The sequence below is a fragment of the Gracilinanus agilis genome, chromosome 2, assembly GCF_016433145.1.
Source record: "Gracilinanus agilis isolate LMUSP501 chromosome 2, AgileGrace, whole genome shotgun sequence".
NCBI classification, from domain to species: Eukaryota; Metazoa; Chordata; class Mammalia; order Didelphimorphia; family Didelphidae; genus Gracilinanus; species Gracilinanus agilis.
Window position 1 is genome coordinate 363808148 of NC_058131.1, and position 27997 is coordinate 363836144.

A 27997-nucleotide genomic window follows, 5' to 3' on the forward strand; every position below is an offset into this window, starting at 1 on the left:
GCAGGCTTTAAGTGTGCCAAAATCATGCTGGGGAATCGGATTTAATAATCTCCCCTTCCATTATTGCTGAATTTCATTCATGTTTCTGTTCTCTGTCCCTCCCACACACACACACTGGGGACGAGACTGGATGGAAGGAATCACGTCCCCAGACAAATAAAACCTGTCCCATCTTGGGGACTTTCCTCTCCTCTTTCCCCCAAACCCCATGCCATGCCCGTGCTTAGCGGGTGATCCCGCTGCTATTCACTAACGTCTCTGACAGGATCCAGAACAGCCAGTTTCAGATGACGGGTCTCCTGGGCCGGAGAAGCCCGGATCCCAGATGACAGACCCGTCTGCCCTTCCTTCCCCATGAAGAGTCTGACAGAGCCGCAGACAAGCATGCACGCACATCCTGCACAGTTTCATGGCCGGCAAATTCCTGGCTCTGTGTGTCTGATCCAGCGAGTCCAGCACGGATCGCTGGCCTTGTCCTTCCCTCTCTGGACAATGCTATATAATAGAATACTTGTTGACTGACATTGACTGGACAATCCTTTTGGCATGTGACAGAAGTAAATATATTTTGCAAGACCATTTTAGGAATTTTCCATGTACTCCCAATGCCACTTGTCAATCTGGAAATGCTAGTTATGAGACCAAGGACAACTTAATGGATGCCTCTACTTTTCTCCAATATTTAAAAACTCGTTTCCCTTTACTTATAGTCACACTTTCCCCCTATTTAAAATATTTAAAATTTAAAACTAGTCATTAACAAAAACACTGGAATAAACAAAAGATCACATATAAAAGTATTGCTTATTTGCAATTTTAAAAATAGATACATTCACTTAAAGTCTCATGTGGTGGGGCAGCTAGGTGACTCGGGGGATAGAGAGACAGGCATGGAATGAGGAGGACTTGGGTTCAAATCTGACCTCAGCTACTTCCTAGCTGTGTGACCCTGGGCAAGTCACTTAACAGTTTACCTAGTCTTTATTGCTCTTCTGTCTTGGTATCCATTCCTAGAAAGAAGGCTAAAGTTAAAAATATATATATATATATATATGCATGCAAACATATGTATGTATATATGAACAAGATGCAGAATCATTTCAATTCTATAACTAACAACAACAATAATACTAATAATAACAGAAGAAAAGGGGATCATCCAGAAAGAATCCACCTTGCACTTGGTCCTTCGTCTCAGAGGTAGCATGCAAATCTTTGTGAAGACCTTGGGATTACTATATGTGTGTGTGTGTATATATATATGTATATATATATATATGTATGATACATATATATCATATATATATATACCATTCGGTATTGTAATTCCAGCTATTCTCTTTTCTTGTTATTATTATCATCATTATTGTTAGTTATAGAATTGAAATGATTCCACATCTTGTTCTAGTTCTTTCTTTACAATTTTTCCTATTAGTCCTTTTGGGCTTGTATCCTTCACATTTATCCATTTTTATGGTTTGTTCTTGTTCTGCCATTGCAAAGTCCATCACTGAACTGTAAAATTGCCATTCCATAGAAATTGCAGAAGCAAAGAAATTCATGATCCCGGCTTCCTTTAGTTGACCATGTAAGTTTCTTGATGGCTGCCTATAGTTTCCCTGTTTCTCTTCAGTAGGGATGGTAATGTATCTTTATATTCCTCGAACCTGCCGTTTGCCCAGTCCTTGGATTCACAAGGCACCAAGGCTATGTCCGGTGAGGAGGGTGCTTGTGGGCACTCAGATTGGCTCCTGAGAGCTAACTTTTCCATTTTCGGTTTGAAAATTTTTGCCACTTGATTTCAACCAATCAGGGCTTGATTTCTTATATTATTGGCTGTCCAAACTCTGGACTTTAAAAGTGGAGAAAATGTTAATAATGTAGATTAAAAGCATATCTCAGCCAATTCCCCCTCCCCAAGAGATGGCAGTTAAAACACTGACCAGCATACCACTCTTTCCTGGCCAAAGGGACTTGATAAAGCCTATCTTTGCTTCCTTCCAACTTTTCTTCCTCTACCACTAATTTTGATTCCCTGCAGCAATGTTACAACCAGAGAAATCTCTAGGTGAGATGCAGCCTGGTATAAAGAGGATGGAGACAGTCAGGAAGACCCAGTTAAATCCTGCCTCTGAACCATGATAGCCAGTAGTGACCCCTAGGCAATTCTCTAGGACTATTAATCGCATCTCCATATGCCCAGTACTCGAGAAATCCCAACACTGAGCTCAAGTATAATTTATTTTCAGTTGTGTTGGATTCTTTGGATCTCCTTTGGGGTTTTCTTGGCAGAGATACTGGAGTGGTTTGTCACTTCCTTCTCCAGCTTATTTTACAGATGAGGAAACTGAGGCAGAGTTAAGTGACTTGTCCAGGGTCACACAGCTCATGTTCGAAGTCCAATTTGAATTCATATCTTCCTGACTCGGGCCTGGCGATCTATTTGCTGCACTGCCTGACTGCCCTTAAAAATACAATAGATCTCCACCTAAATTAATAGTCACTGATTCTTTGTAATGCTCATTACCAAGCTCACGAAGGTGGAACACATTAAGGTGAACACGTGTTTATTCTCCAAGGCCTGGGAAACAGATGACAGCTTCTATAACACAGAAGGGAATCATTATGGTTTGTTGGAAAGAGACCTGGACCCGGCTACCAGTTTTACCTCTACTAACTAGTTGTGCAAATCACAACTAGTGTGTGGGCCTCCGTTTTCTTCTCTGTAAAATAAAGGGATTAGACTAACTGATCTCTAGGGGGTGCTTTCCAGCTCTGTGATCTGAATTATTATATCACTTTTTAAACCCTGTTCTTCTGTCTTAGAATTGATACTAAGTATTGGTTCCAAGGCAGAAGAGGTAATTTAAGGGCTAAGCTACTGGGATTAAGTGACTTGCCCAGGGTTACACAGCTAGGAAGTGTCTGAGGTCAAATTTGAACCCAAGTCCTTTTGATTCCAGGACTGGCTCTCTCTACCAGGCCATCTAGCTGTCCCATGACACCATTGAGTGTCATGAATTTTCTTGGCAAGGATACTGGTTTGCCATTTCCTTCTCCAGATTCATGGACGAACTGAGGCAAATGTTAAATGACTTGCCCAGGGTCACACAGCTAGTGTTTGAGGTCAAATTTGAATTCAGGTCTTCCTGACTCCAGGCTTGGCCCTCTCTCCATTATGCTGTCTACTTCCTCCTCTGCTTTGTGCTCTTTTTCTCTCTTCTCCTCTATTCAGAAGGATGAAGGTTAGCCTTGAGGAATTTTCCAACCCACAACCACAAGATACAAACCAGAAAAGAGAGATCACAATGATGGGCAACCTTTTGAGCTCGGTGTGTCAAAATTCACCAAAAAACCTAGCATTACTCAGGTGGTGTGTCACTTGGAGAAAAAAAACATAATTTTGCAATATTTATAGTTTAAATAACAAAAACATGTACTTGTAATACATAACTGTATTTAATAAACCAAAATAGGTAAATTAACATAGGTAGAATTGTCATCTATAGTGCACAGAGTGTCTACACTACACTACAGCAAATGTTTCATCCTCGGCATGCTTCTCTGTAGGCGGCCACATGTGGCTGCGTATCATTGAAAATGGCTACGTGTGTCAGTGCTGACCTGTGTGTTATAGGTTGGCCATCACTGATTTAGTTCCACCAAGAGGTCAGGTTATCATTTCAGCAGGTTTAGAATGAACGGATTTTTAAAAGTTGTTGAATATGCCAATACTTCACAGATTAAAAAAAAAACAAAACTCGTTAGGTATGATACATTTTCATTCTGAGCTAAAAGGGCAACCCAGAGATAAGCCACTGAGAGTCCGAATGGAAGACAGTTTGCACTCAGTCATTCCTTAGAGCACTGCCGGGGCTTCTGCTCCCAGTATCTCTTAGATTAGCACTCAGCTATTTTTACCCTGCCCTTACATTAAGGGAGGAAACCCAGGAGCAACAGTTCTGTGTAAAACCCCATGCAGGCTCTAGTGTGAAGATACAACTATCTGCATCTCCCAAGACACTGGGAATCAGGAAAATAACTCTCTTACTAATCACAAAGGGAACCTTTCCCTAAAGAGCCTACTCATTTGGTTATCAGGAATCAACATATCTTGCATGGAAACCAATTATCTTTAAAAACATCCTTGTGAGGCAGGTGAAAACAGGGATGAGGTTTCCATTTTGTTGAAGATGGGTTCATCTCTTGCCTTATGGTTCATCTCCACAATAAAATAATCAGACTCTTGAGGGAAGAAACTCAGTATTTATTTTTGTATATATCTGACACATTGCCTTAACATCTAGTAGGCTCCTAATTAAGATAAAAATGAAAAAGAATGGCTTCCTGAATATTAGAAAATCTCTAGAAAAGAGACTTGAAAACACCCTTGATACTTCATCAGCGTGGAAGATTTAGGATCATAAAGCTGGAACAGATTTCAGAGATCATCTAATTCAACCTCCACATTTCATAGATGAGAAAACTGAGGCTCCAAGAGGTTAAGTGATTTGCCCTAGATCACAAAGGTAGGTAGTTCTGGCAACAGAAAAATGCAGTGCAAAACCCCGAGATACCTTCCAGACATTTAATTCTACGACCATTTACTAAATTCTGTGATTGCATTACATGGTCCAATTATCAAAAGCAAAATAATTTTAAAGACATCTAATCTCAAGGATGAAAACAGAGCTGTATACATTCATGAAATATATATATATATATATATATATAAAGTTGAATGCTCACAATATTTTTACACCTTTAGTATGCCATACATCCTTTTGTAATAAATTATTTTATACAATTTGGATCTGAGTAAACAAGTGGTTGAAACATTCTTGACATTTTCATACTCTTGTCACATTAGATATCAAGCATTTCTTTGATAATCTATTTTCCCATGTCTAGCCTTGGGTAGAGCCCATTAGTTTTTTATTGATATATTTTGTTTTTATTACTTACATTTCCCCTTATATCCCTCCTGATCTCCACTCCCAGGGAGCCATCCCTTATAACAAAGAATTCCTTTAAAATAGGAGAAATAAACTGATAAATGCATTGAAAAAATCTGACATTACATACAATATTCCACATTTGCAACCTTCCTTCCTCATTGAAAAAGAGGGGGAGATATCATCTTATATATCTTCTTTGGAACCAAGTTTGTCATTTGTAATTTTGCAACATTTTTTTATTAGACATTTATTAATATTCGTTTTTAATCTGTTTACATACTTTATGCCCCTACTTTCCCCCTTTTTTGCAACATTTTTAATTGTCTTGTGATCATTGTGTATTGTTTTCTTACTCTGCTTACTATACTTTGCATCAGTTCATAGAAGTCTTTTCATGCTTCTCTGTATTCATCATATCTTAAAGTACAATAATATATTCCATCAAATATTAATCTTCATTCAATATAATCTGTAAAATGAAAAGGTTAGTATGGCTGATCCCTAAATACCTTTTCAGTTCTCAAGTCTTGATTCTGATACAGCTCACTTTACATGGTCTTGTAGGGTAAGTGGGGGTGAAACACTGCCCTCTCCTGGATTTATATGGAATCGGGTTAGCACTGCCTGGATTTGGGAAACATTTCAAATTTGGTATTCTGACTCAACCTGAGTGCAAAGTGTAAGTTATAATGACATCAGTGATGTTTAATAAAAATTAGATTTGATTATGGTCCTCAGAGAAGCTAAATGTCACCTTATCTACAAATTAAAAATAAGAATAGGAAATGTAAGATACAAAGATTTCTAGCATATTAACAACAGTTAAATAGGGAAGAAAACTTTTAAGAATACAAAATCCTTATTTGAAGTCTTTCTTCTATATTTATGACAGGAGTCAGACTGAGAATTTTCTATCTATACTTCAATTCTAAGCTTAAAATTACATGTGTATATTATGTGTTTAAATTAAGTATACATTCCATTTCAGTTAAAAGTATTCATTTTCTTCCCATCTCACCTTCTTTTTCATTTTTTTTAGATAATAAAAGACTTTTTAAGGCAAGAAGATTATAATCTAGAATCCTTCATAATACTGGTGGGAGTATCTCTTGGAGTACCCCATCCTCAACTGCTTTTAAAACAAGAAAAACAAAACCCAAACATACAAATATGTACATATATAGCTTTAAGAATCACTGCTCTCATAGGGTTTGAAGGTAGTGCTCATTTCTCCTAGCTATCCTGTAGTGAGGTAGGAAGTAGAAATGTAATCATTCTCATTTTACAGATGAAGACACAGGCTCAAAAAGCTTAAGTGAGTTTTCCAAGGAATCTTTGACTTCATCAGTATTCAGCAATACACATGCATCACAAGCCCTCCATGGCTCAGCAAAAGATTTTAAGGAGTTGCTGTGGCTGGAAGGAAAATTCACCGTCTCTTGGTTAACCTCCTAGTGATGTGTCTTTGGATTTAGTGAGGTTGGACCCATACTCAAAGCCTCAGAGCCATACTCAGTTTGGTAGGAAAACTTGTGTTCCCCTGACATGGCCCAGATCACTCCATGCCAAGATGAGACAGCAGAATTTTAGTGGAGACTATATCTGAAAATATATTATATGTGAATATAATATATATGCTATATACACATATATACATCAAGACATACTATGGAGGATTAAGTATGATATCTTATTCAAAAATTTTTAATTACTAATATGTACAAACTAATTATGTCTATAGTGTAAAGTATAAAAGGTATGTCTAAACCTACACATACATGTATGTATACATACATAAATGTGTACATACATATAAAAATAACCTATTAGGCAGGTTTACACAAATACCTTTTCCTCATTTTTATAAGATCTAAAAAGGCAACTTTTTCCTTCCAACAACTACCTGGGCATCCTCCGTTCTAAGGAGGGAGGGAGGGAGAGACACACACACAGAGAAAGAAAGAGAGAGGGAGAGACAGAGAGAGAGAGAGACAGAGAGACAGAGACAGAGAGAGGGAAAGACAGAAAGAGGGAGAGACAGAGAGAGAGAGAGAAAAAGAGACAGACAAAAGAGACAGGGACAGAGAGTGGGAGAGAGAGAAAGAGACAGACAGAAAGACAGAGAGAGACAGAGAGACAGAGACAGACAGAAAGACAGAGACAGAGACAGACAGAGACAGACAGAGAGAGGGAGAGACAGAGTGGGAGAGAAAGGGAGAGACAGAGACAGAGAGAGGGACAGAGACAGAGACAGGCAGAGAGAGACAGAGACAGACAGAGAGAGGGAGAGACAGAGAGACCGAGAGTTCATGTATTAGCAGCATATGCCTGTGTTCTCTAGACTATAATAATGAATAATCACAACACAGTAACCCTTATAATGGATGGAGCCAGAAGATGGCATTACCCCAGAAGCTGCCCAAGGTTTGAGGCCGGGTCCAATGGCTCCCAGTTCATACCTCTCCCTGGTGTCAGTGCAGGACTCCACACACACCACCTCCCCAGGGCTTCTTCAAACCATGCCTTCTAGCTACCAGTGCCAAAACTGTGTTGTGTTGGATTTTCTTCACAGACTTATTAAACGATGCTCCCACTGCTTTGGCCTTGCCTGCTCCTGAGCCCCCTTGGCTATTTTTAATTTGAGATGCTACAGGTGCCAGGCGGCCCTAGTGATGGCGGCAGTGGAATGGGGGGGTTGTGTGCAGGCTCCCTTCAGCCTCCCTCCTCAGCCTTGGGAGGCTATAAATAGTCGGGAAGACTGGTACTGAGAAAGCTGGGGAATGAAAGGCCAGCCAGATCTGTAGAACAAGGTTTTGTCACCTTCAGGCCTGCTCTCACCCAGTTCCTACTCCACTGGCTCTTTATGGAACTCAGGACCAGGAAGGACTTGAATAGTTGGTGTCCGCCTAGCCCCATCTTGCTCTTGTTGGTCATACTTAGCTTTGGCCCTTTCGGATGATGAGTTTGATAGAGGAGATCAGACTATTAATCTGTTCTGTATTCTGCTGGCCTAGCGTAGTCTGGTATACCACTCATCATGACAACTTTAAGGAATGTTTCTAAAAGTTCAAGAAGCTAGCAAAAATAAAGATATATGTTTGCATATTCTCATGGTGGCATTGTATAAACTCAGATTGCATTTTGTTCTCATAATAATGATCAAATTTGTTAAGTAATAATGGATAAAAATTTATGATCTTTCTTTCCCTCTCATTGTCTTTCCTTTTAGGTCCCTTCAACCTAGAACTCAAGGCATTCTAGGTGGGAGAAAGGGAGGAAGAGAGAAAGGGAGAGAAGAAATGAGAAACGTCTACCAGATACACAAAGGCAGCCTCAGAATATCATAAACTGTTTAGGCAGAACAGATGCTGGGCCTGGGGATCTCAGAATTTCAATGTCTTTGTAAGCTTCCCAAACAAATGCTTCCCTTCAAATCTTCTCCCTACCCCTTATGAAAGAATGCTGGCAAACCTCAGGGCATTTCCATTTGAGACATTGAACAATTTGAATAAATAAACCTGACATACTTATAGTTTGAGCTGGCAAGCACTGGCTGAACTCAGAGGAACAGAGGATTCATAACTGGTTGTCAAAAGAAAAGATGGTCTTATAAATCTTACAAAAATGGAAAAAGCCTCTTTTTTAGAATATAAAGTACAGTAGCCAGGAAAAGAGCAAGAGCAAGAAAAATAAGCAGCTTGTCTGTCAGTTCTCTGCGGTTGTATTTTGTGATGAGCTTTCGTCCCAACTGGATAGTTCCTGACATAGACTTAAATTCTTCGTTTGCATCCAGGATAGTTCGAGAAGAATTTGCTGAAACAAAAGCAGAAAGCTATGCTCAGTGGACGTCCTGAAAATGAACCGAGGCCCTGTTTCTGTTGGATAGGCTGCTGAAAGCAGCGATGCATTTGAGCACCTGCTCTCACCTAAAAGCAATCTGCATCTGTGCTGTCTCATTTTGCTATTCGTAACTAAATAAATGTACTTCGTATAAGAGTATGAGTATGGGGGCAGCTGGGTGGCTCAGTGAATTGAGAGCCAGGCCTAGAAAAGGGAGGTCCTAGGTTCAAATCTGATCTCAGACACTTCCTACCTGTGTGACCCTGGGCAAGTCACTTGACCCCCATTGCCTTGCCCTTACTACTCTTCTGCCTTGGAGCCAATACACAGTATTGATTCTAAGACAGGAAGGTAAGTAAAGATTTTTTTTTAAAAGAGAGCATAAGGATAGATGAGCCCATGCTGTTTCTCTTCCATGATGGCAGTTTTTGAGGAGGTGGTCATTTTTACTGCCACCACCACCTCCATTAGTCATTATTTGAATTTGAGTTTGAAACCATCAATATGAGTATCTAGTCCATTTTTGGAAGCTTGAGTTGATCAAAATTGCTCCTAAACACGTAAGACAATCAGAGAGAACAAAGATCATCAAACCCTACATTCTGAAAAGGACATAGATGAAAGAATACTCTTTCCCCACCTTTTGTAGTATCATTTCAAGGAGACCTATTGTAAAGTAGGAAATTATTATTGACTGAAAAATACAATTAGGCCTGGTAGGGGGTAAAGGGAGGGAGAACAAGAACTGTTTCAGTGCTCCCTTTAAAAAAGCTACTTCAGGGGCATTTAGATAGCTCAGTGGATAGAATACCCTGAGTCCAGAGAACTTGGGTTCAAATTTGGCCTCAGACACTTCCTAGCTATATGACCCTGGGCAAGTCACTTAACCCAGATTGTCAAGTCCTTAGTGCTCTTCTGTCTTAGAACTGCTACTGAGACAGAGGGTAAAGGTTTAAAAAAAAAAAAAGAAAAGAAAAAAGTTCCTTCCAAAGCTCTTCCAAGGCTAACTGTTGGTTACAGGTAATCCATTCACTCCAAGAATCCATTAGATTTTACACACTGTTCTGATTAGAAATATATATGGTTTTTTGTTTGTTTGTTTTTTTTAATCCTTACCTTCTGCCTTAGAATCAATACTGTGTATTGGCTCCAAGGCAGAAGAGTGGTAAGGGTAGGCAATGGGGATTAAGTGGCTTGCCCAGGGTCACACAGCTGGGAAGTGTCTGAGGCCAGATTTGAACCCAGGACCTCCCACTCCTAGGCCTGGCTCTCAATCCACTGAGCTACCCAACTGCCCCAGAAATGTATGTGTTTTTGATCAATGTACTTCCATTTGTTTGTCCCGTCTTCCCCATTATATCATAAACTTCTCAAAGGCATAAGGCTCATGTCTTTTGTTCACTTTGCATCTTTCTGTAGTGTTCTATTATAGTATTCAATATAGGATTCACACTAAGAGTGATACACTGTCTGGTATGGGATTTATAATCTCAGAGTGATTCTGGGGACAAACTGCAAGTCTGCCTATTTAAATGATGAACTGGGAAAAAAACAGAACTTAAAAGAATGAAAAGACTTTCCTTTTATAATTGTCCTGGCATTAAAAATCTGTTGCCAATCTACATTGAAAATCAACAAAGTGGTGTTTAATACTACCCCCACCTCAGAGTTTCTGATTTTCTTACTTAAAAAGAATTCCCTAAGGAAATCCAAAGCAGAAGGCACAACAGTCTAGTTAGTAGCTTATAATACCTATAGTATGACTTCTTTCGACTTTTTAAAAACACCTCAAATATGACAAAGTTATAAAAATCACTTTTAAATTTTATGAACCACAGGCATCATTAGAAGTTAGATGAAAATGTATTTAAGAGCCTCTGAGGGGAGCTATGTGGCTCAGTAGAGAGCCAGACCTGGAGATGGGATATCCTAGGTTCAAAGCTAGCCTCAAACACTTTCTAGCTGTGTGACCGTGAGCAAGACACTTAACCTCCACTGCCTAGCCCTTATTGCTCTTCTGTCTCAGAAGCAATACTTGCTTCTGAGACAGAAGGTAAGGGTTTAAAAAAGAAAAAAAGAGCCTCACATCAATCACAATCTCAAGCTGACTTCATATAATTGAGATCCTCAGAAGGAACAAGTCTTCTAATCCTGGTTCTGGTCTTACCTAAAATCTGCATGGCTTCCTCACTCTGGCGAACCTGCTGGGACATCATTCTGCTGATGCCCATCAAGCTTTCTGTGATGCTGCTGGAAGTCTGGGCCAGGGTCTCCTTAGTAGTTTTTCTAAAAAGTAAAATGAAGGATGAAATATGTTGTCAAGAGAAACTGGATTCCTAAAGGTAGGGTTTGAGATCCAAAAGCTCCAAGACAGGGATTATGTCTTATCTAAACTTTGTGTTTCAATGAACAAATTAGCAAGGAGCACATTTGCTTACATACTATGTCTCTCTCTGAATAACAATGGTTTTCAGGTCTCTAAGCTGGTGGTGTCAAACTCAAAGATAAAACAGATCCCTGCAGGCAGCATACTGATTTAGAAAATCACGAAGTAACTATATATGCTGTATTGCATTTTTTGTTAACACTTTCCAATTCCATTTTAATCTAGTTCTGGTGGAAATCTAGTTTTTAGGGTCTTGTAGCCCCTGTAAGCAAACTACTTCTGATCTAAACCACTAAAACAGTACAATAAGAACCATACATAAAAGGATAAAAGGGATTATTACCTCTGCCTCATGTCACCTCCCTGAAGAAGTTCTGCTTTTTCTAAATTGTCAATTGCAATTTTACAAGCAAGATTTGCTTTCCTCCATGCAGTCTGATTGCTGGAATTAAAAAGATATATGCACTCTTCAGTGATAATAAGTTGCCAAATCTCTCAGAAAGCAAAAGCAATTAATGCAAAGCAGTGGTGGAAGCAGGTTGGCCTCCCTGCCCTCCCCTCCCTCTAAGTCTGTCCACATAAGATCACTCTGCACCATAGCAGAGAATAGCACAAAATCAGTAACTGAAAGTTGGTTCTTTTATTATATTGCCTGACATAGAAAAAGAATAAAAGAGGAAAAAACCCCAAAGATCTATCCCTCTTCATGTTGCATGACACTCAGTTTCATGCAAAACTCATGCTACTGTGAACAGCATCAACAGAGAACAAGATCATAGGATCTGGAATTGGAAAAGACCAGAGATCACAGAGTCTAATCACTTCATTTTAGAGTAGAGGATTCCAGTTCAGAGGGCATATGATAAGAGTTGGGTTTGGCTTTTTTTTTCAGATAATGGAGTGAATTTGAAAAGGTTTATCCATATTCTCTCATCCAAACCCCTTTCTGACCAAGAGTCTAAAGCTACAAAAGAATTCCCTAAGTTAAGGCTACAGCCTTTGACCATGAAATATTAGAAAAATGAAATGCCTCATTTGGGAATTATAGCTGTGACTCTGGTTTCATAAGTAGCCTGCTCAAACCAACTGGACTAACCATTATAATTTTATAAAAATTTAAATTTAAGTGTTCATAAATAAACATTATGGCTAGAAAACATCATAGGTTAATGTGACTACTGATGGATCAGTATATATTCTAATAAAGCAATTGCTCCACTGATACCTTGTTCTTTTCCTTTTTCTATAATTTACCCAATTACATTTGTACAGTAAGGGAATTTCCTTTCAGAATGGGGAGGGAAAGAACTCATGTGATACAGAAACATTAAATCATCACCTAATAATAATAAGTAATATTTACATAGAGCTTATTATGTATCAGATACCATGCTAAGTATTTTATAATTATTATCTCATTTATCTTCAGAACAACCTTGAAAGATATGTTTTATTGTTATCCTCATTTGACAAATGGAGAAACTGAAACAAATATCAGTTAAGTGACTTTCCCAAGGCCACACAACTAGTTAGTATCTGAAGTAGAATTTGAAATCAGGTTCTGGGGCAACTAGGTAGCTCAGTGAATAGTCACCCTGAAAATGTGAGGTCCTGGGTTCAAATCTGGTCTCAAACACTTGCTAGTTATATGACCTGGGGCAAGTCACTTAACCCCAATTGCGTAGTTCTTACTAGTCTTCTGCCTTGGATCTAATACACAGCACTGATTCTTGAGATGGAAGGAAGGGAGGGAGGGAAGGAGGGAGGTGGGAGAGAGAGAGAGAAGGAAGAAAAGAAGGAATGGAAGAAAGAAATCAGGTGTTCCCAAGTCTATCCACTATGTCACCTAGCTACCCCAGCATTTGGACAAAGCTTATCAAAAAGTTAATCCAATGGAATTTTTAATCCACAGTATGACTATGACAGATGATGGTAATGATTTCACCTACCTGAGCATCTGCTTTTTGTGATTCTCAACTTCCTGAAGCAAAGCTTGTTTCTCAGATTCTTTATCCTGTTCTTTAGCCATCTGCTCAAGCTCCTTTAGATGAAAATAATTATATGTAAAAATAATGTAAAGTTATTGATTCTTGAAAAACACATAAAACCTATTCTAGCTGTAGAAAATAATTGATTCCAAAAATTACTGGAAACTTCTGGTACTCCTTAAGTTAGAAGCAGATAAAACACTTAATGAATAACAATCAACTAACTATAAAAGATAATCGATGACATATAAAGTCTATAATTTTATTCTATTTCATGTTATCCCCAAAGGTGGAAATGTTAACTTACCATTGTTTCTTTAATATCTCCCTCCTAAATTGGTGTATGACAAATAGTCACTTTACAAATAAAATTTAATTGACAGCTTGGCTTACTGGACAGAGAGCTGGCTACAGAGTCAAAAAGACCTGGGTTTAAGTCCCAAGCTATTAGCCTATCCTTCTAACATCCTGGCTGTGGGCCCTTAAGAAAGTCACTTAGCTTCTTAGAGAATTCTGGACAGTGTCATTTCACATTAGAATAAGAGTTTCGTTATCTTCAAGTTCCCAAAATCACAGATCCAGACTCTATCCTGATCCCTATGAGAACACCACAAACCACTGCAGGGAATACCTAGTCTAGAGAAAGTCTGCATAGATAAATGCTTATAAAAAATACAAGGAAAAATATATCTCTCTGTTGCCATACTCACTTCTTAGGTCACCAGGCTTCTCTCTTATTTCCTGGAACAAACAAGTTTCTACTTCACTGTAACTATGGAAGTCACCATTGTACCACTCTATAGAAACAAAAGGGGACCCTGGAGATCAATCTAGTCTAACCCCTCCATTATATAAATGAAGAAACTGAGGCCCATAGAAAGGAAGTAATTTGCCCACAGTTATAGAAGAAGTTGGCAGAAGAGTCAGGAAACAGAATTCATGTAACCTATAATGTTTTTTATCATGTCAGTTTATCTGTTAATGATGTGTAGGACTTTCCTTGATCAATGTCCCACGTATTTCAATGGGTTGATGATATGGCACTGGCTCTGAGTGGATTCCATCCAAACTAATGATTGTCTCCTGCTCTCCTTCAAATAAGTGCTGAGAACTAAGTAAGTCAGGGGCAATAAAAAGAGGAAAAAAGTAAGCTATTGGGAGTTGGGGAGCCTTTACCCTAAAAACTGATGGGAAAAATATGGAAAGGAGAATAGCATAAAAATAGATATAAACTATCTGACTTAAAACAAGTCAACATGCATTCTCACAAAGCTGGTCATATAAGCTCTCTGGACCCCAGAATGATAGTCAAACTTAATCTGCTATGATTAAAAGGGCTATTGCTACATCAAGCCAACAAAAAACATGAGCCAAGTAGGATCCCTTTTACATGGGAACAGTATCAAAGAACTTGTGGTAGTTTAGGGAAGAGAAGGAAGGCAACTCTTACAGTCCAAGCTGAGAACTAGCATACAGATTCTCATACACACAACAGATCAACAACATTTACTATGCACAGAATGCTGTAGGACATGGGAAGGAAGCCCTAATCACAGTAACTCAAGGGTTTTATTTTTCCAACTACTTTAAGAATCTTGGTTGCCAGGATAATCTAGGCAGCACTTATCTTTTGGAGGGAAGAAAGGAAGTAAAACACTTGACTTGATATATAATATACTCAACAACCAATAAATAAGCCTCCAATCTGTGTTATATGATAACTCTAGCCAAAACCAGGAGAGTGACAACTGGGAATTAGCAGTACAAAATATAAGGAATGAGAATGTCCAACTTGGTTTAGGAACAACAGGAAGGCTTCAGATGGCTGGGGTTTTTTATCTTATTTTTATAGTAAATTGATATAGAATTGCAATCACTGAGACTTTGGCTAATGTATTTAAACATTCAGCCTTGTCCCAGCTGGTGTCCAGAAAACAACCACCTTCATTATAATAACACACCAACAAGCCCTTGGTTCAGTGGCTGCTCACCTGTATTCTGAGTCGTAAGTGGTGAAACTTCTCCTTCACTTTGGCATTTAGTTCTGTAAGAGTGCTCAATGGTCCTGAGCAATCCCTGATATCCTAGGAAAAAACAGGTGAGATATGAGTGCTTTCTTCTCCACGCAATGAAATGAAGCATTTTTTCTGTTTCTTCATTTGTAAAATGAGCAGGCTGGCCTATCTCAGTGGTCCAAATATCCCTAGAGGTTCCCCAGACCCTTTCAGGAGGGTCTTTGAGGTCAAGACTATTTTCATAATAATACTAAGAAGTTTTGATTTCTAATATAATAAGTATAATTAAATAAAATCCACATAAGAGCATTTTGGGGGAGAGGATCCTCAATAATTTTTCTGAATGAAAAGAAGTCCTGAGACCAAAAAAGTAAAAGTACTGACCAGAGAGACCTCAAACATGCTATGATTCTATGCCTCTAGACTTGGATGTCTAACTGGTTTTATTTCCCTCTCTGAAGCAAGATAATTCAAAATGTCATGTCGGTTGTTCTCAAAGTTTAGTATTTTGGGTAAAAGAACATAAAGCAACAAATTACTCTGGCTTAACATAGCTATTAGCCCCTAATATTTATTAAACACAATCCAGTTAACATAATAACAAAAATACAAGTGCCTCTAGCTTTACAAACACTTTCTTCACAACTCTATATAGGATTTTTCTTGATCAATTTCCCAAGTATTTCAATGAGTTCATATAATGCTGGCTCAGAGTGGTTTCCTTCCAAACTAATGACTTTCTTCTGCTCTCCTTCAAATAAATGCTGAGAAATAAGCAAGTCAGGGGCAGGAAAAAGGGGGAAAAATAATTATTATTGCCTCTATTTTTCAAATGAGGATCCCGAAACTCAAGGCTCAGAGATGTAAAGTGACTTGCCCTGGAAAACACAGCTAATGGATTTCACAACTGGGACTTGAACCTAGCCAGGGCTTTCAACCCCAAGTCCAGGACCTTTTCCACTACAGGTCTGAGAATCTTAAATTTTAGAGACAGTGAAAGCAATTGGTTGGAAAGTAATAGACTACAAATAACAAAGAAATAGGTATTTAAAAAATGAAAATTAAAATTCCCTTCAATGGTAGTATAAAATACTAAAACAGTAACTTATTAGAACATATAGAATAATTTCCTTCATTAATTGTATAGAATGAATTTCAGTGTTTTAATTTTTATTCTAATACTAATCACTTCCAAATAAAACAAACATTTCCATATATATAAAATAGATGTAAATTTAAACATAAAATAGAAGAGAGAAGATTTTACTCAAGAAACTGTCTCTATTAAGTACAGTTTGCTCTTCCCTTGATTATATAATAACTTCAACATATAACTTTCAAATCTGTCCTGCTTGTCTGTGATTTTTGCTGGCTCACTTTATGTTCACTTCTACTTCAATGATCTTTTTTTTTTTTTTTAATTCTAATGCTAATCTCACTCTAACTCTCAATTCTTTTACTTCATTCCGTCTCTGCATATAACCCGCTCCCCAAAAAAGGAGGAAAGAAACCAAAAACTTTAGAACAAATATTGCAATGTTTTACAGAGGCCTTCAAAGGCTGTATTTCAAATTTATTTGACAGCTTCTGGATTGTTGACTCAACTTGGCTTGGTTTGATTTGGCCTATAGACTTAAAGCACTTTGCTATTCATTAGCATTTATGAAGAGCCATAGTACCATTAATGAAATTTATTAACTAATCCATATTATTGAGAGTGGGATGCAACTTTATCTGAATTAACACTAGACTTATTTTTTCTAGCATAAATACAGTAATGGTCAGAAGCACTGCCAAATAGAGTTAAGACAATCATACCTCTCTGATTTTGAATCACAGTCCTGACCTTAAGTATCTTCTCATTCAAAAATTGAGAAAAAAAAATCTTGCCAGTCATATATGCTAATTTTTGTTTAGAAAACAAAGTCATCATTCTTATAGTTTATAAACATTAAAACTGAGGTATAAGGGGCAGCTGGGTAGCTCAGTGGAGTGAGAGTCAGGCCTAGAGACAGGAGGTCCTAGGTTCAAACCTGGCCTCAGCCACTTCCCAGCTGTGTGACCCTGGGCAAGTCATTTGACCCCCATTGCCCACCCTTACCGATCTTCCACCTATGAGACAATACACCGAAGTACAAGGGTTTAAAAAAAAAAAAAGTTAAAAAAAAAAAATGAGGTATAAAATAGCTAGAGGTAAACAGCAATAACAAAAAACTTTTACTTTCTTCATTTTTTTAGTTTACTGACCTACTTATTAGGACATCAAAAATAAAGTCTATTACTGTATTAGAAAATGCTTCTTTAAATGCTATCCACATTGAGAGAAAGAACTGTGGAAGTAGAAACACAGAAGAAAAACAAATGACTTATCATTTTTTATATGGATATATGATTTGAAGTTTTTGTTTTAAAAGACTGCTCTATTGCAAAAATGAATACTGTGGAAATAGAAATAAATGATAACATTTATATAATCAATGTCAGTGCTTACTGGATCCGGGAGCGGGGAGAGAAGAGGGAAGGGAAAGAAAAACAAATGTAAACATGGAAAAATATTTTTAAAATAAAAAAAAAGAAAATGTCTCCTTTAAAAAAATCAAAATCATTTTGAGGATAACAGACATACAGCAAATATAATAATTAATAATAGCTAGCATTTATATAACATTTACTATGTGCCAGCTACTGTGCAAAGTACTTTACAAATATTATTTCAAATTTCAAATGAAATTCAAATTCTTACAAATATTCATTTGATCTTTACAACCATGACAGGAGGTAGGTGCTACTATTAAATCTGACAGATGAGGAAACTGAAGGAGATAAGAGTTTAATTAACTTGCCCAAGGGCACACAGTTATTAAGAATCTGAGGCCAAATTTGAACTTAGATCTTCTTGAATTCAGGCCCAAAGCTATATCCACTGCACTACTGAAACAAACTGTAGCTTTAACCAATGTGAACTGCAAGCAAAAAATGGTATAAAAAAACAACACCCAGTACATGTAAATCTGTAAAGAGGCATAGAATTGTAAAATAATAAGAGCAAGAAATAAACAGATAGATGGAGAGCTTCAATGCTGCACTGCTCAGTCAGTCAGTCAACAAGAATTTTATCTTTACTATGTGCTAGGAACTAAGCACTAAGGATAGAAAGAAAAGCAAATGTCTCTAAATGCACAAGTGATCTTAGTTCCTCCTGTCTTCTCTAGCAGATTGCCCCTTTAATCATCCTTACTTTTCTTACTTATTATCAATCTCTCTCTGTATCCTGGCTATTTTCCTACTGTCCACACACACTCATGTCTTCACCATTCTCAAAAATCCCTCATTGATCCATCCATCTCTGTTAGCTATCACCCTAGATCTCTTCTCTCTTTTGTGGTTAAAGTCCTTGAAAAGACTGTCTACATCAGTGATGGTGTCCCTTTTAGAGACCATGTGTCGTGTTCCACCCCTCCACCCCCCCAAAGACCAAGTGCTCTTACTCCCCAACCCCAGACAGTGGAGAGAAAGGGAAAGGAGTGGCCTGAGCTCTCTGCTCAGGGGAGGAAGTAAGCACAGAGGGGTAGGGAGAGGTTGTAGAGAGGGAGAAGGGAGCAGCTCCGCTGCAGTCCCTCTGCCTTTCTAGCAACTAACTTTTCCAGGGGTGGAATGTATGCCAAAGAGGTGCCATAGGTTTGCCATCACAGGCCTACACTAAGTGAGTGTCTTCTCACCTTCTTTGTAGCCTTGCTTTCAATTTCCTCATTAAACTCTCCAAAGTTACCAAAAATCTCTTAACTGCCAAATCTAAGGGCCTTTTCTCAATTCTCATTCTTTTTAAACCTCTCTGAAGCCTTTGACACTTCAATTGCCCCTTCTCAGGATACTACCTTCTCTCCAGATTTTCATGGCACTACCCTTTCCAGGTTCTTCCTTCCTTTTTCAGTCTCTTTTGCAGAATCTTCACCTAGTTCATTCTCATTAACAGAGTATCTCCCAAGATGGTCCTGGGGCCTCTTCTCTTATTTCATTTGGATCTCACCAGCTTCTGTGGATTCAATGATCATCTCTATGCTGATGATTCTCAGATCTATTTATCCAGCCCTGACCTCTCTCCTAACCTCTAGAGCAGTGATGGCCTCTGGTGGGTGCTGCAGTGATCCAGGAGGGCGGTGATGGCCATAGGTGCATTTATCTTTCCTATTAATTGCTATTAAATTAAAAAAATTTAATTTCCAGGGGGCTAAGTAATATTTTTTCTGGAAAGGGGGCGGTAGGCCAAAAAAGTTTGGGAACCACTGCTCTAGAGCTTGCATTTCTGTCTATTGAATAAATTGGGTGTTCCAAAAGCATCTTTTTTTTTAAGTCTTTACCTTCTGTCTTAGTATCAATTCCAAGACAGAAGAGAAGTAAGGGCTGGAAAATGGGAGAGAAGGGAGTTAAGTGACTTGTCCAGAGTCACATATTTTGGAAGTGTCTGAGGCCACATTTGAACCCAGGTCCCCCCAACTCCTGGCCTGGCTCTTTCCACTGTGCTACCTAGCTTCCTGTGTTCTAAAGGCATCTTAAATTTTACATATCTGAAATTGAACTCATTTTTTCCTCCAAATTTACCCAGTTTTCAGACTTCTTATATATTACTGTCAAGGGTACCACCATCTTCCCAGGTCCTCAAGCTTGACAACTAGATGTCATTCTCAACTCCTCACTTATTCCCATCCACCACACATCCAATCTGTTGTAAAGTCCTTTCAATTCTACATCTGCATCATCTCTCTATTGTCTCCTTCTCTCCTCTGACACTACCACCACTCTGATGCAGGCCCTTTTCTCCTCTTGCTTAGTTGGGCTTTCAGACTGGTCTCTCTGCCCCAAACCTCTACTCACTCCAGGCTAGCTTGCACTCGGCTGTCAAAATTGTCTTAATAGGTTTGACCATATCATCTGCATTCAACAAACTCTGGTAGTTACCTATGACCAAATGTCAAATAGCCTGTCTCTTTCCTATTTTTACATTTTTTTTACAACTTTCAGTCAATTGTTTTTTTGGACATGTCCAACTCTTTGTGACCCCATTTGGGGTTTTCTTGGCAAAGATACTAGAGTGGTTTGCCATTTCCTGCTCCAGCTCATCTGACAGATGAGGAAATTGAGACAAACAGGGTTTAGTGACTTGCTCAGAGTCACACAGCTAGTGTCTGAGGCCAGATTCCACCTTAGGAAATTGAAAATTGAGTCTTCTTGACTCCAGGTCCAATACTCCATCCATTGCACAATCTAGCTGTTTTACAACATATTCCCATTTATATACTGTACACATATATCTACATCCAATAATATCAGCGTTTTTGCTCTTCTATGAACAAAACACTCATCTCCTAACTTGAAGCATCTTCAGTGGCTGTCCCCCAAGGCCTATAATTCACTCTATTCTCATTTCTGTCTCCTGGCTTCTTTTGAGTCTCAGCTAATATCCCACCTTGAGAAAGAAGTCATTACTAATCCATCTCAATCTTTGTACCTTCCTTCTGAGATTATCTTCAGTTTATCTTGTATATAGTTTATTCATAGTCACTTATATGCTACCATCCCCATTAGATCATGAACTTGTAAAAGCAAAAACTGTTTTTACCCTTTCTTTGTACCTCCAGACTTAGCAAAATGTCTGGCACATGGCTGTCACTTAATAAATGTTTCTTGACTTGTAAGACAGATTATTTCATTTTCCCATCACTGTCAAGTGAACCACTAATCTTGCAAGTTAATTATTTCAGGGTCCCTCTCCCCAGACTCATATATCCAATCAGTTAACAAATCTTGTTTCTACCTTCACATTCTAGTTCAGGTTCTTATCATTTTCCATTTGAACTGTAATGGTCTCCTAATTAAGTTTCAAGGCCTCGTGTCTCTTTTAAATATAATTTATCCCTCTATACAGCTACCAAAGTGATTTTCTCCAAGTGCTAGCTTGACCACATCCCTATTCCTCAATAATCTTCAGTGGCTCCCTATTACCACCAGGATCTAATATAAGGCATGTAAGACTCTTCAGGAACTTCAGTTTGTGAAGAAAACTTTCCAGTTTTGTTTTCTCCGTGCATTCTATAATCTAACTGCACCAAACTACTTGCTGGTCCTCCCACAATATACTTATTTTCTGGCTCCATACCTTAGCACTGACTATTTCTCATGTCTAGAATGTTCTTCTTCCTCACCTGTACCTTTTGACATCCCTTACTTCTTTCAAGATGCAGCTGAAAAGCAACCTTTACAGAGCACTTGGCAGAGAGGCTGTAGCCATTAAAACCTTCCCCAAAAAGGTTACTTCTCTTTTTCTGTAAGAGTCTGGTGGCTACCTACTTACATAGTCTTCCCAATTAGTATGCTTTCCTTTTGATTCCCATAAATTAGCACAGCTCAGCAGGTAAGCACGTAATAAATGCTTGCTTATTCACTGACTTGATTTTTGTCTTTGTAGCTTTTCTGCCTGGCACAACGCAGGGCACTTGGAGAGGTGTGAATTAACATTTGTGGTTGAGCGAAATGCACCAAACGGCTCCCAAGCCAAGACAGAGCACCAGATCTGGGTCAGAATCCTCGCCACGCTAGGTGAGTGACTATGGATAGGACACTTAGCTTCTTTGGGGTCAATTGTAAAACGAAGGGATTGAACGAGATGCTCTCTCAGGACCCGGCCCGAGGACAGAGGACCGCCGACTGTCTCCGCCTGCTCCCCCCTCCCCCACCCCCGGTTCTATCTCCGGACACCAGAGAATGAAGATTACATTTAAATTAGAAGGAAGAGTTTCGTGGGAAGAATGAGGTGAAATGGGGGGCGGGAGGTCTCAGAGACCAATAGAAACGTAGGGAAGAGGAATAGGGCGAGGGACCAATGGAAAGGGGAAGAAGGCCGCAGAGGACCAATGGAAACGAAGGAGGAGAAATAGAAAAGGGAAGGAGGAGGAAATGGACCAATGAAAGTGGGGATGGGGCACGAGGGACCAATAGAAACGAAGGTGAGGGATGCACACGGAAACAAACGGAAACAGGGAGGAGGAAAATGGGAGTGGGGGTGAGGTGGGGTGCCAAAGGGGATGCGGGGGGCGGAGCGGGGCGGGGGGCGAGAGGCCCAGAACCAAGGTGGGAGAAAAAGTGGGGGGCCCGAGGGGGGCGCCGGGATGAAGGGACTCGGTTCTGTCTGCCTTTCCCTGAGTGGGAAGGGAGAGTATGCTCAGGGCCCGAGGGTCCGAGGTTCTTGAAGATCGGACATGAGACGCGGGGAGAGGAAGTGGTGCTCGAGCAGGGTTCCACTACCTGGATAAACGCTTTAACCTCCAAGTCGAATATGACAATCTCTTGGTTACAGATCCGGACGTGGCCGTCCAGGGTAGTCGCCATCTTGAGGATCGGCTACGGGCCGTCGTAGAGGCCAACCCAAATTGCGTTTCCTTATTTACCCGTTCTCCGGGCGCTGTTGCAGTGCCATCTACAGACAGGATACTGAAGACACAGAGGGCTATTAGAGCTAGGAGGGACCTTTGATACTCCGGAGCCCCACTCACTATCTTTTCAGATGAGGAAGCTGAGGGCCATGCACGTAGTACGTAGCAGAGCTGCCATTCGAAGCCAAGAACCCGTATCTAATAGCTTTAAATCAATCCAGTTCAACAACAGGCATTTATTAAGCGCCTACTATGTGCCTGGCTCTGCTCCAGGCGCTGGGGTATACAAAGGCAAAAGGGAAACAATCCTTGCCCTCACGAGCTTACTTCTGCAATAGGGTTAACATGTACCCAAGTAAGTGAATACAAAGTAATCTAAAACAGTTTGGAGAGTTGGAGAAGACTAACTTCTAGGAGGGATCAGGAAAGGCTTCTTGTAGGAGGTGACATCTGAAATGTGCCTTGAAGAAAGCCAGGGATTTCAAGAGAGAGAAGTGAGAAAGGAGAGCAGATATTGGGGACCTCCTATGCCAAGGAGTAGAAAGAAGGGGATTGGAATATGAAAAACAGGGAACCACAACTAGCAGGCCAGTTNAGTCAGTCAGTCAACAAGAATTTTATCTTTACTATGTGCTAGGAACTAAGCACTAAGGATAGAAAGAAAAGCAAATGTCTCTAAATGCACAAGTGATCTTAGTTCCTCCTGTCTTCTCTAGCAGATTGCCCCTTTAATCATCCTTACTTTTCTTACTTATTATCAATCTCTCTCTGTATCCTGGCTATTTTCCTACTGTCCACACACACTCATGTCTTCACCATTCTCAAAAATCCCTCATTGATCCATCCATCTCTGTTAGCTATCACCCTAGATCTCTTCTCTCTTTTGTGGTTAAAGTCCTTGAAAAGACTGTCTACATCAGTGATGGTGTCCCTTTTAGAGACCATGTGTCGTGTTCCACCCCTCCACCCCCCCAAAGACCAAGTGCTCTTACTCCCCAACCCCAGACAGTGGAGAGAAAGGGAAAGGAGTGGCCTGAGCTCTCTGCTCAGGGGAGGAAGTAAGCACAGAGGGGTAGGGAGAGGTTGTAGAGAGGGAGAAGGGAGCAGCTCCGCTGCAGTCCCTCTGCCTTTCTAGCAACTAACTTTTCCAGGGGTGGAATGTATGCCAAAGAGGTGCCATAGGTTTGCCATCACAGGCCTACACTAAGTGAGTGTCTTCTCACCTTCTTTGTAGCCTTGCTTTCAATTTCCTCATTAAACTCTCCAAAGTTACCAAAAATCTCTTAACTGCCAAATCTAAGGGCCTTTTCTCAATTCTCATTCTTTTTAAACCTCTCTGAAGCCTTTGACACTTCAATTGCCCCTTCTCAGGATACTACCTTCTCTCCAGATTTTCATGGCACTACCCTTTCCAGGTTCTTCCTTCCTTTTTCAGTCTCTTTTGCAGAATCTTCACCTAGTTCATTCTCATTAACAGAGTATCTCCCAAGATGGTCCTGGGGCCTCTTCTCTTATTTCATTTGGATCTCACCAGCTTCTGTGGATTCAATGATCATCTCTATGCTGATGATTCTCAGATCTATTTATCCAGCCCTGACCTCTCTCCTAACCTCTAGAGCAGTGATGGCCTCTGGTGGGTGCTGCAGTGATCCAGGAGGGCGGTGATGGCCATAGGTGCATTTATCTTTCCTATTAATTGCTATTAAATTAAAAAAATTTAATTTCCAGGGGGCTAAGTAATATTTTTTCTGGAAAGGGGGCGGTAGGCCAAAAAAGTTTGGGAACCACTGCTCTAGAGCTTGCATTTCTGTCTATTGAATAAATTGGGTGTTCCAAAAGCATCTTTTTTTTTAAGTCTTTACCTTCTGTCTTAGTATCAATTCCAAGACAGAAGAGAAGTAAGGGCTGGAAAATGGGAGAGAAGGGAGTTAAGTGACTTGTCCAGAGTCACATATTTTGGAAGTGTCTGAGGCCACATTTGAACCCAGGTCCCCCCAACTCCTGGCCTGGCTCTTTCCACTGTGCTACCTAGCTTCCTGTGTTCTAAAGGCATCTTAAATTTTACATATCTGAAATTGAACTCATTTTTTCCTCCAAATTTACCCAGTTTTCAGACTTCTTATATATTACTGTCAAGGGTACCACCATCTTCCCAGGTCCTCAAGCTTGACAACTAGATGTCATTCTCAACTCCTCACTTATTCCCATCCACCACACATCCAATCTGTTGTAAAGTCCTTTCAATTCTACATCTGCATCATCTCTCTATTGTCTCCTTCTCTCCTCTGACACTACCACCACTCTGATGCAGGCCCTTTTCTCCTCTTGCTTAGTTGGGCTTTCAGACTGGTCTCTCTGCCCCAAACCTCTACTCACTCCAGGCTAGCTTGCACTCGGCTGTCAAAATTGTCTTAATAGGTTTGACCATATCATCTGCATTCAACAAACTCTGGTAGTTACCTATGACCAAATGTCAAATAGCCTGTCTCTTTCCTATTTTTACATTTTTTTTACAACTTTCAGTCAATTGTTTTTTTGGACATGTCCAACTCTTTGTGACCCCATTTGGGGTTTTCTTGGCAAAGATACTAGAGTGGTTTGCCATTTCCTGCTCCAGCTCATCTGACAGATGAGGAAATTGAGACAAACAGGGTTTAGTGACTTGCTCAGAGTCACACAGCTAGTGTCTGAGGCCAGATTCCACCTTAGGAAATTGAAAATTGAGTCTTCTTGACTCCAGGTCCAATACTCCATCCATTGCACAATCTAGCTGTTTTACAACATATTCCCATTTATATACTGTACACATATATCTACATCCAATAATATCAGCGTTTTTGCTCTTCTATGAACAAAACACTCATCTCCTAACTTGAAGCATCTTCAGTGGCTGTCCCCCAAGGCCTATAATTCACTCTATTCTCATTTCTGTCTCCTGGCTTCTTTTGAGTCTCAGCTAATATCCCACCTTGAGAAAGAAGTCATTACTAATCCATCTCAATCTTTGTACCTTCCTTCTGAGATTATCTTCAGTTTATCTTGTATATAGTTTATTCATAGTCACTTATATGCTACCATCCCCATTAGATCATGAACTTGTAAAAGCAAAAACTGTTTTTACCCTTTCTTTGTACCTCCAGACTTAGCAAAATGTCTGGCACATGGCTGTCACTTAATAAATGTTTCTTGACTTGTAAGACAGATTATTTCATTTTCCCATCACTGTCAAGTGAACCACTAATCTTGCAAGTTAATTATTTCAGGGTCCCTCTCCCCAGACTCATATATCCAATCAGTTAACAAATCTTGTTTCTACCTTCACATTCTAGTTCAGGTTCTTATCATTTTCCATTTGAACTGTAATGGTCTCCTAATTAAGTTTCAAGGCCTCGTGTCTCTTTTAAATATAATTTATCCCTCTATACAGCTACCAAAGTGATTTTCTCCAAGTGCTAGCTTGACCACATCCCTATTCCTCAATAATCTTCAGTGGCTCCCTATTACCACCAGGATCTAATATAAGGCATGTAAGACTCTTCAGGAACTTCAGTTTGTGAAGAAAACTTTCCAGTTTTGTTTTCTCCGTGCATTCTATAATCTAACTGCACCAAACTACTTGCTGGTCCTCCCACAATATACTTATTTTCTGGCTCCATACCTTAGCACTGACTATTTCTCATGTCTAGAATGTTCTTCTTCCTCACCTGTACCTTTTGACATCCCTTACTTCTTTCAAGATGCAGCTGAAAAGCAACCTTTACAGAGCACTTGGCAGAGAGGCTGTAGCCATTAAAACCTTCCCCAAAAAGGTTACTTCTCTTTTTCTGTAAGAGTCTGGTGGCTACCTACTTACATAGTCTTCCCAATTAGTATGCTTTCCTTTTGATTCCCATAAATTAGCACAGCTCAGCAGGTAAGCACGTAATAAATGCTTGCTTATTCACTGACTTGATTTTTGTCTTTGTAGCTTTTCTGCCTGGCACAACGCAGGGCACTTGGAGAGGTGTGAATTAACATTTGTGGTTGAGCGAAATGCACCAAACGGCTCCCAAGCCAAGACAGAGCACCAGATCTGGGTCAGAATCCTCGCCACGCTAGGTGAGTGACTATGGATAGGACACTTAGCTTCTTTGGGGTCAATTGTAAAACGAAGGGATTGAACGAGATGCTCTCTCAGGACCCGGCCCGAGGACAGAGGACCGCCGACTGTCTCCGCCTGCTCCCCCCTCCCCCACCCCCGGTTCTATCTCCGGACACCAGAGAATGAAGATTACATTTAAATTAGAAGGAAGAGTTTCGTGGGAAGAATGAGGTGAAATGGGGGGCGGGAGGTCTCAGAGACCAATAGAAACGTAGGGAAGAGGAATAGGGCGAGGGACCAATGGAAAGGGGAAGAAGGCCGCAGAGGACCAATGGAAACGAAGGAGGAGAAATAGAAAAGGGAAGGAGGAGGAAATGGACCAATGAAAGTGGGGATGGGGCACGAGGGACCAATAGAAACGAAGGTGAGGGATGCACACGGAAACAAACGGAAACAGGGAGGAGGAAAATGGGAGTGGGGGTGAGGTGGGGTGCCAAAGGGGATGCGGGGGGCGGAGCGGGGCGGGGGGCGAGAGGCCCAGAACCAAGGTGGGAGAAAAAGTGGGGGGCCCGAGGGGGGCGCCGGGATGAAGGGACTCGGTTCTGTCTGCCTTTCCCTGAGTGGGAAGGGAGAGTATGCTCAGGGCCCGAGGGTCCGAGGTTCTTGAAGATCGGACATGAGACGCGGGGAGAGGAAGTGGTGCTCGAGCAGGGTTCCACTACCTGGATAAACGCTTTAACCTCCAAGTCGAATATGACAATCTCTTGGTTACAGATCCGGACGTGGCCGTCCAGGGTAGTCGCCATCTTGAGGATCGGCTACGGGCCGTCGTAGAGGCCAACCCAAATTGCGTTTCCTTATTTACCCGTTCTCCGGGCGCTGTTGCAGTGCCATCTACAGACAGGATACTGAAGACACAGAGGGCTATTAGAGCTAGGAGGGACCTTTGATACTCCGGAGCCCCACTCACTATCTTTTCAGATGAGGAAGCTGAGGGCCATGCACGTAGTACGTAGCAGAGCTGCCATTCGAAGCCAAGAACCCGTATCTAATAGCTTTAAATCAATCCAGTTCAACAACAGGCATTTATTAAGCGCCTACTATGTGCCTGGCTCTGCTCCAGGCGCTGGGGTATACAAAGGCAAAAGGGAAACAATCCTTGCCCTCACGAGCTTACTTCTGCAATAGGGTTAACATGTACCCAAGTAAGTGAATACAAAGTAATCTAAAACAGTTTGGAGAGTTGGAGAAGACTAACTTCTAGGAGGGATCAGGAAAGGCTTCTTGTAGGAGGTGACATCT

At 40.3% G+C, this 27997-nt stretch overlaps 1 protein-coding gene across 2 annotated transcripts; it reads right to left on the reverse strand.

The window, feature by feature from the left end:
• Window positions 1-8493: 8493 nt before the first annotated feature.
• BNIP1 (BCL2 interacting protein 1) lies at window positions 8494-22570 on the reverse strand. 2 transcript variants are annotated; one of them, XM_044661678.1, is made up of 6 exons: window positions 22487-22570; window positions 15164-15256; window positions 13134-13225; window positions 11528-11626; window positions 10966-11084; window positions 8494-8771 (listed from the first exon to the last, which is right to left on the reverse strand). In XM_044661678.1, exons 1-6 carry the CDS (start codon window positions 22568-22570, stop codon window positions 8575-8577), a joined length of 684 nt encoding a protein of 227 aa, XP_044517613.1. In that variant the 3' UTR covers window positions 8494-8574. The 2 variants fall into 2 exon arrangements, with proteins under 2 accessions (XP_044517613.1, XP_044517614.1); XM_044661679.1 differs by lacking the exon at window positions 11528-11626.
• Window positions 22571-27997: the final 5427 nt, after the last annotated feature.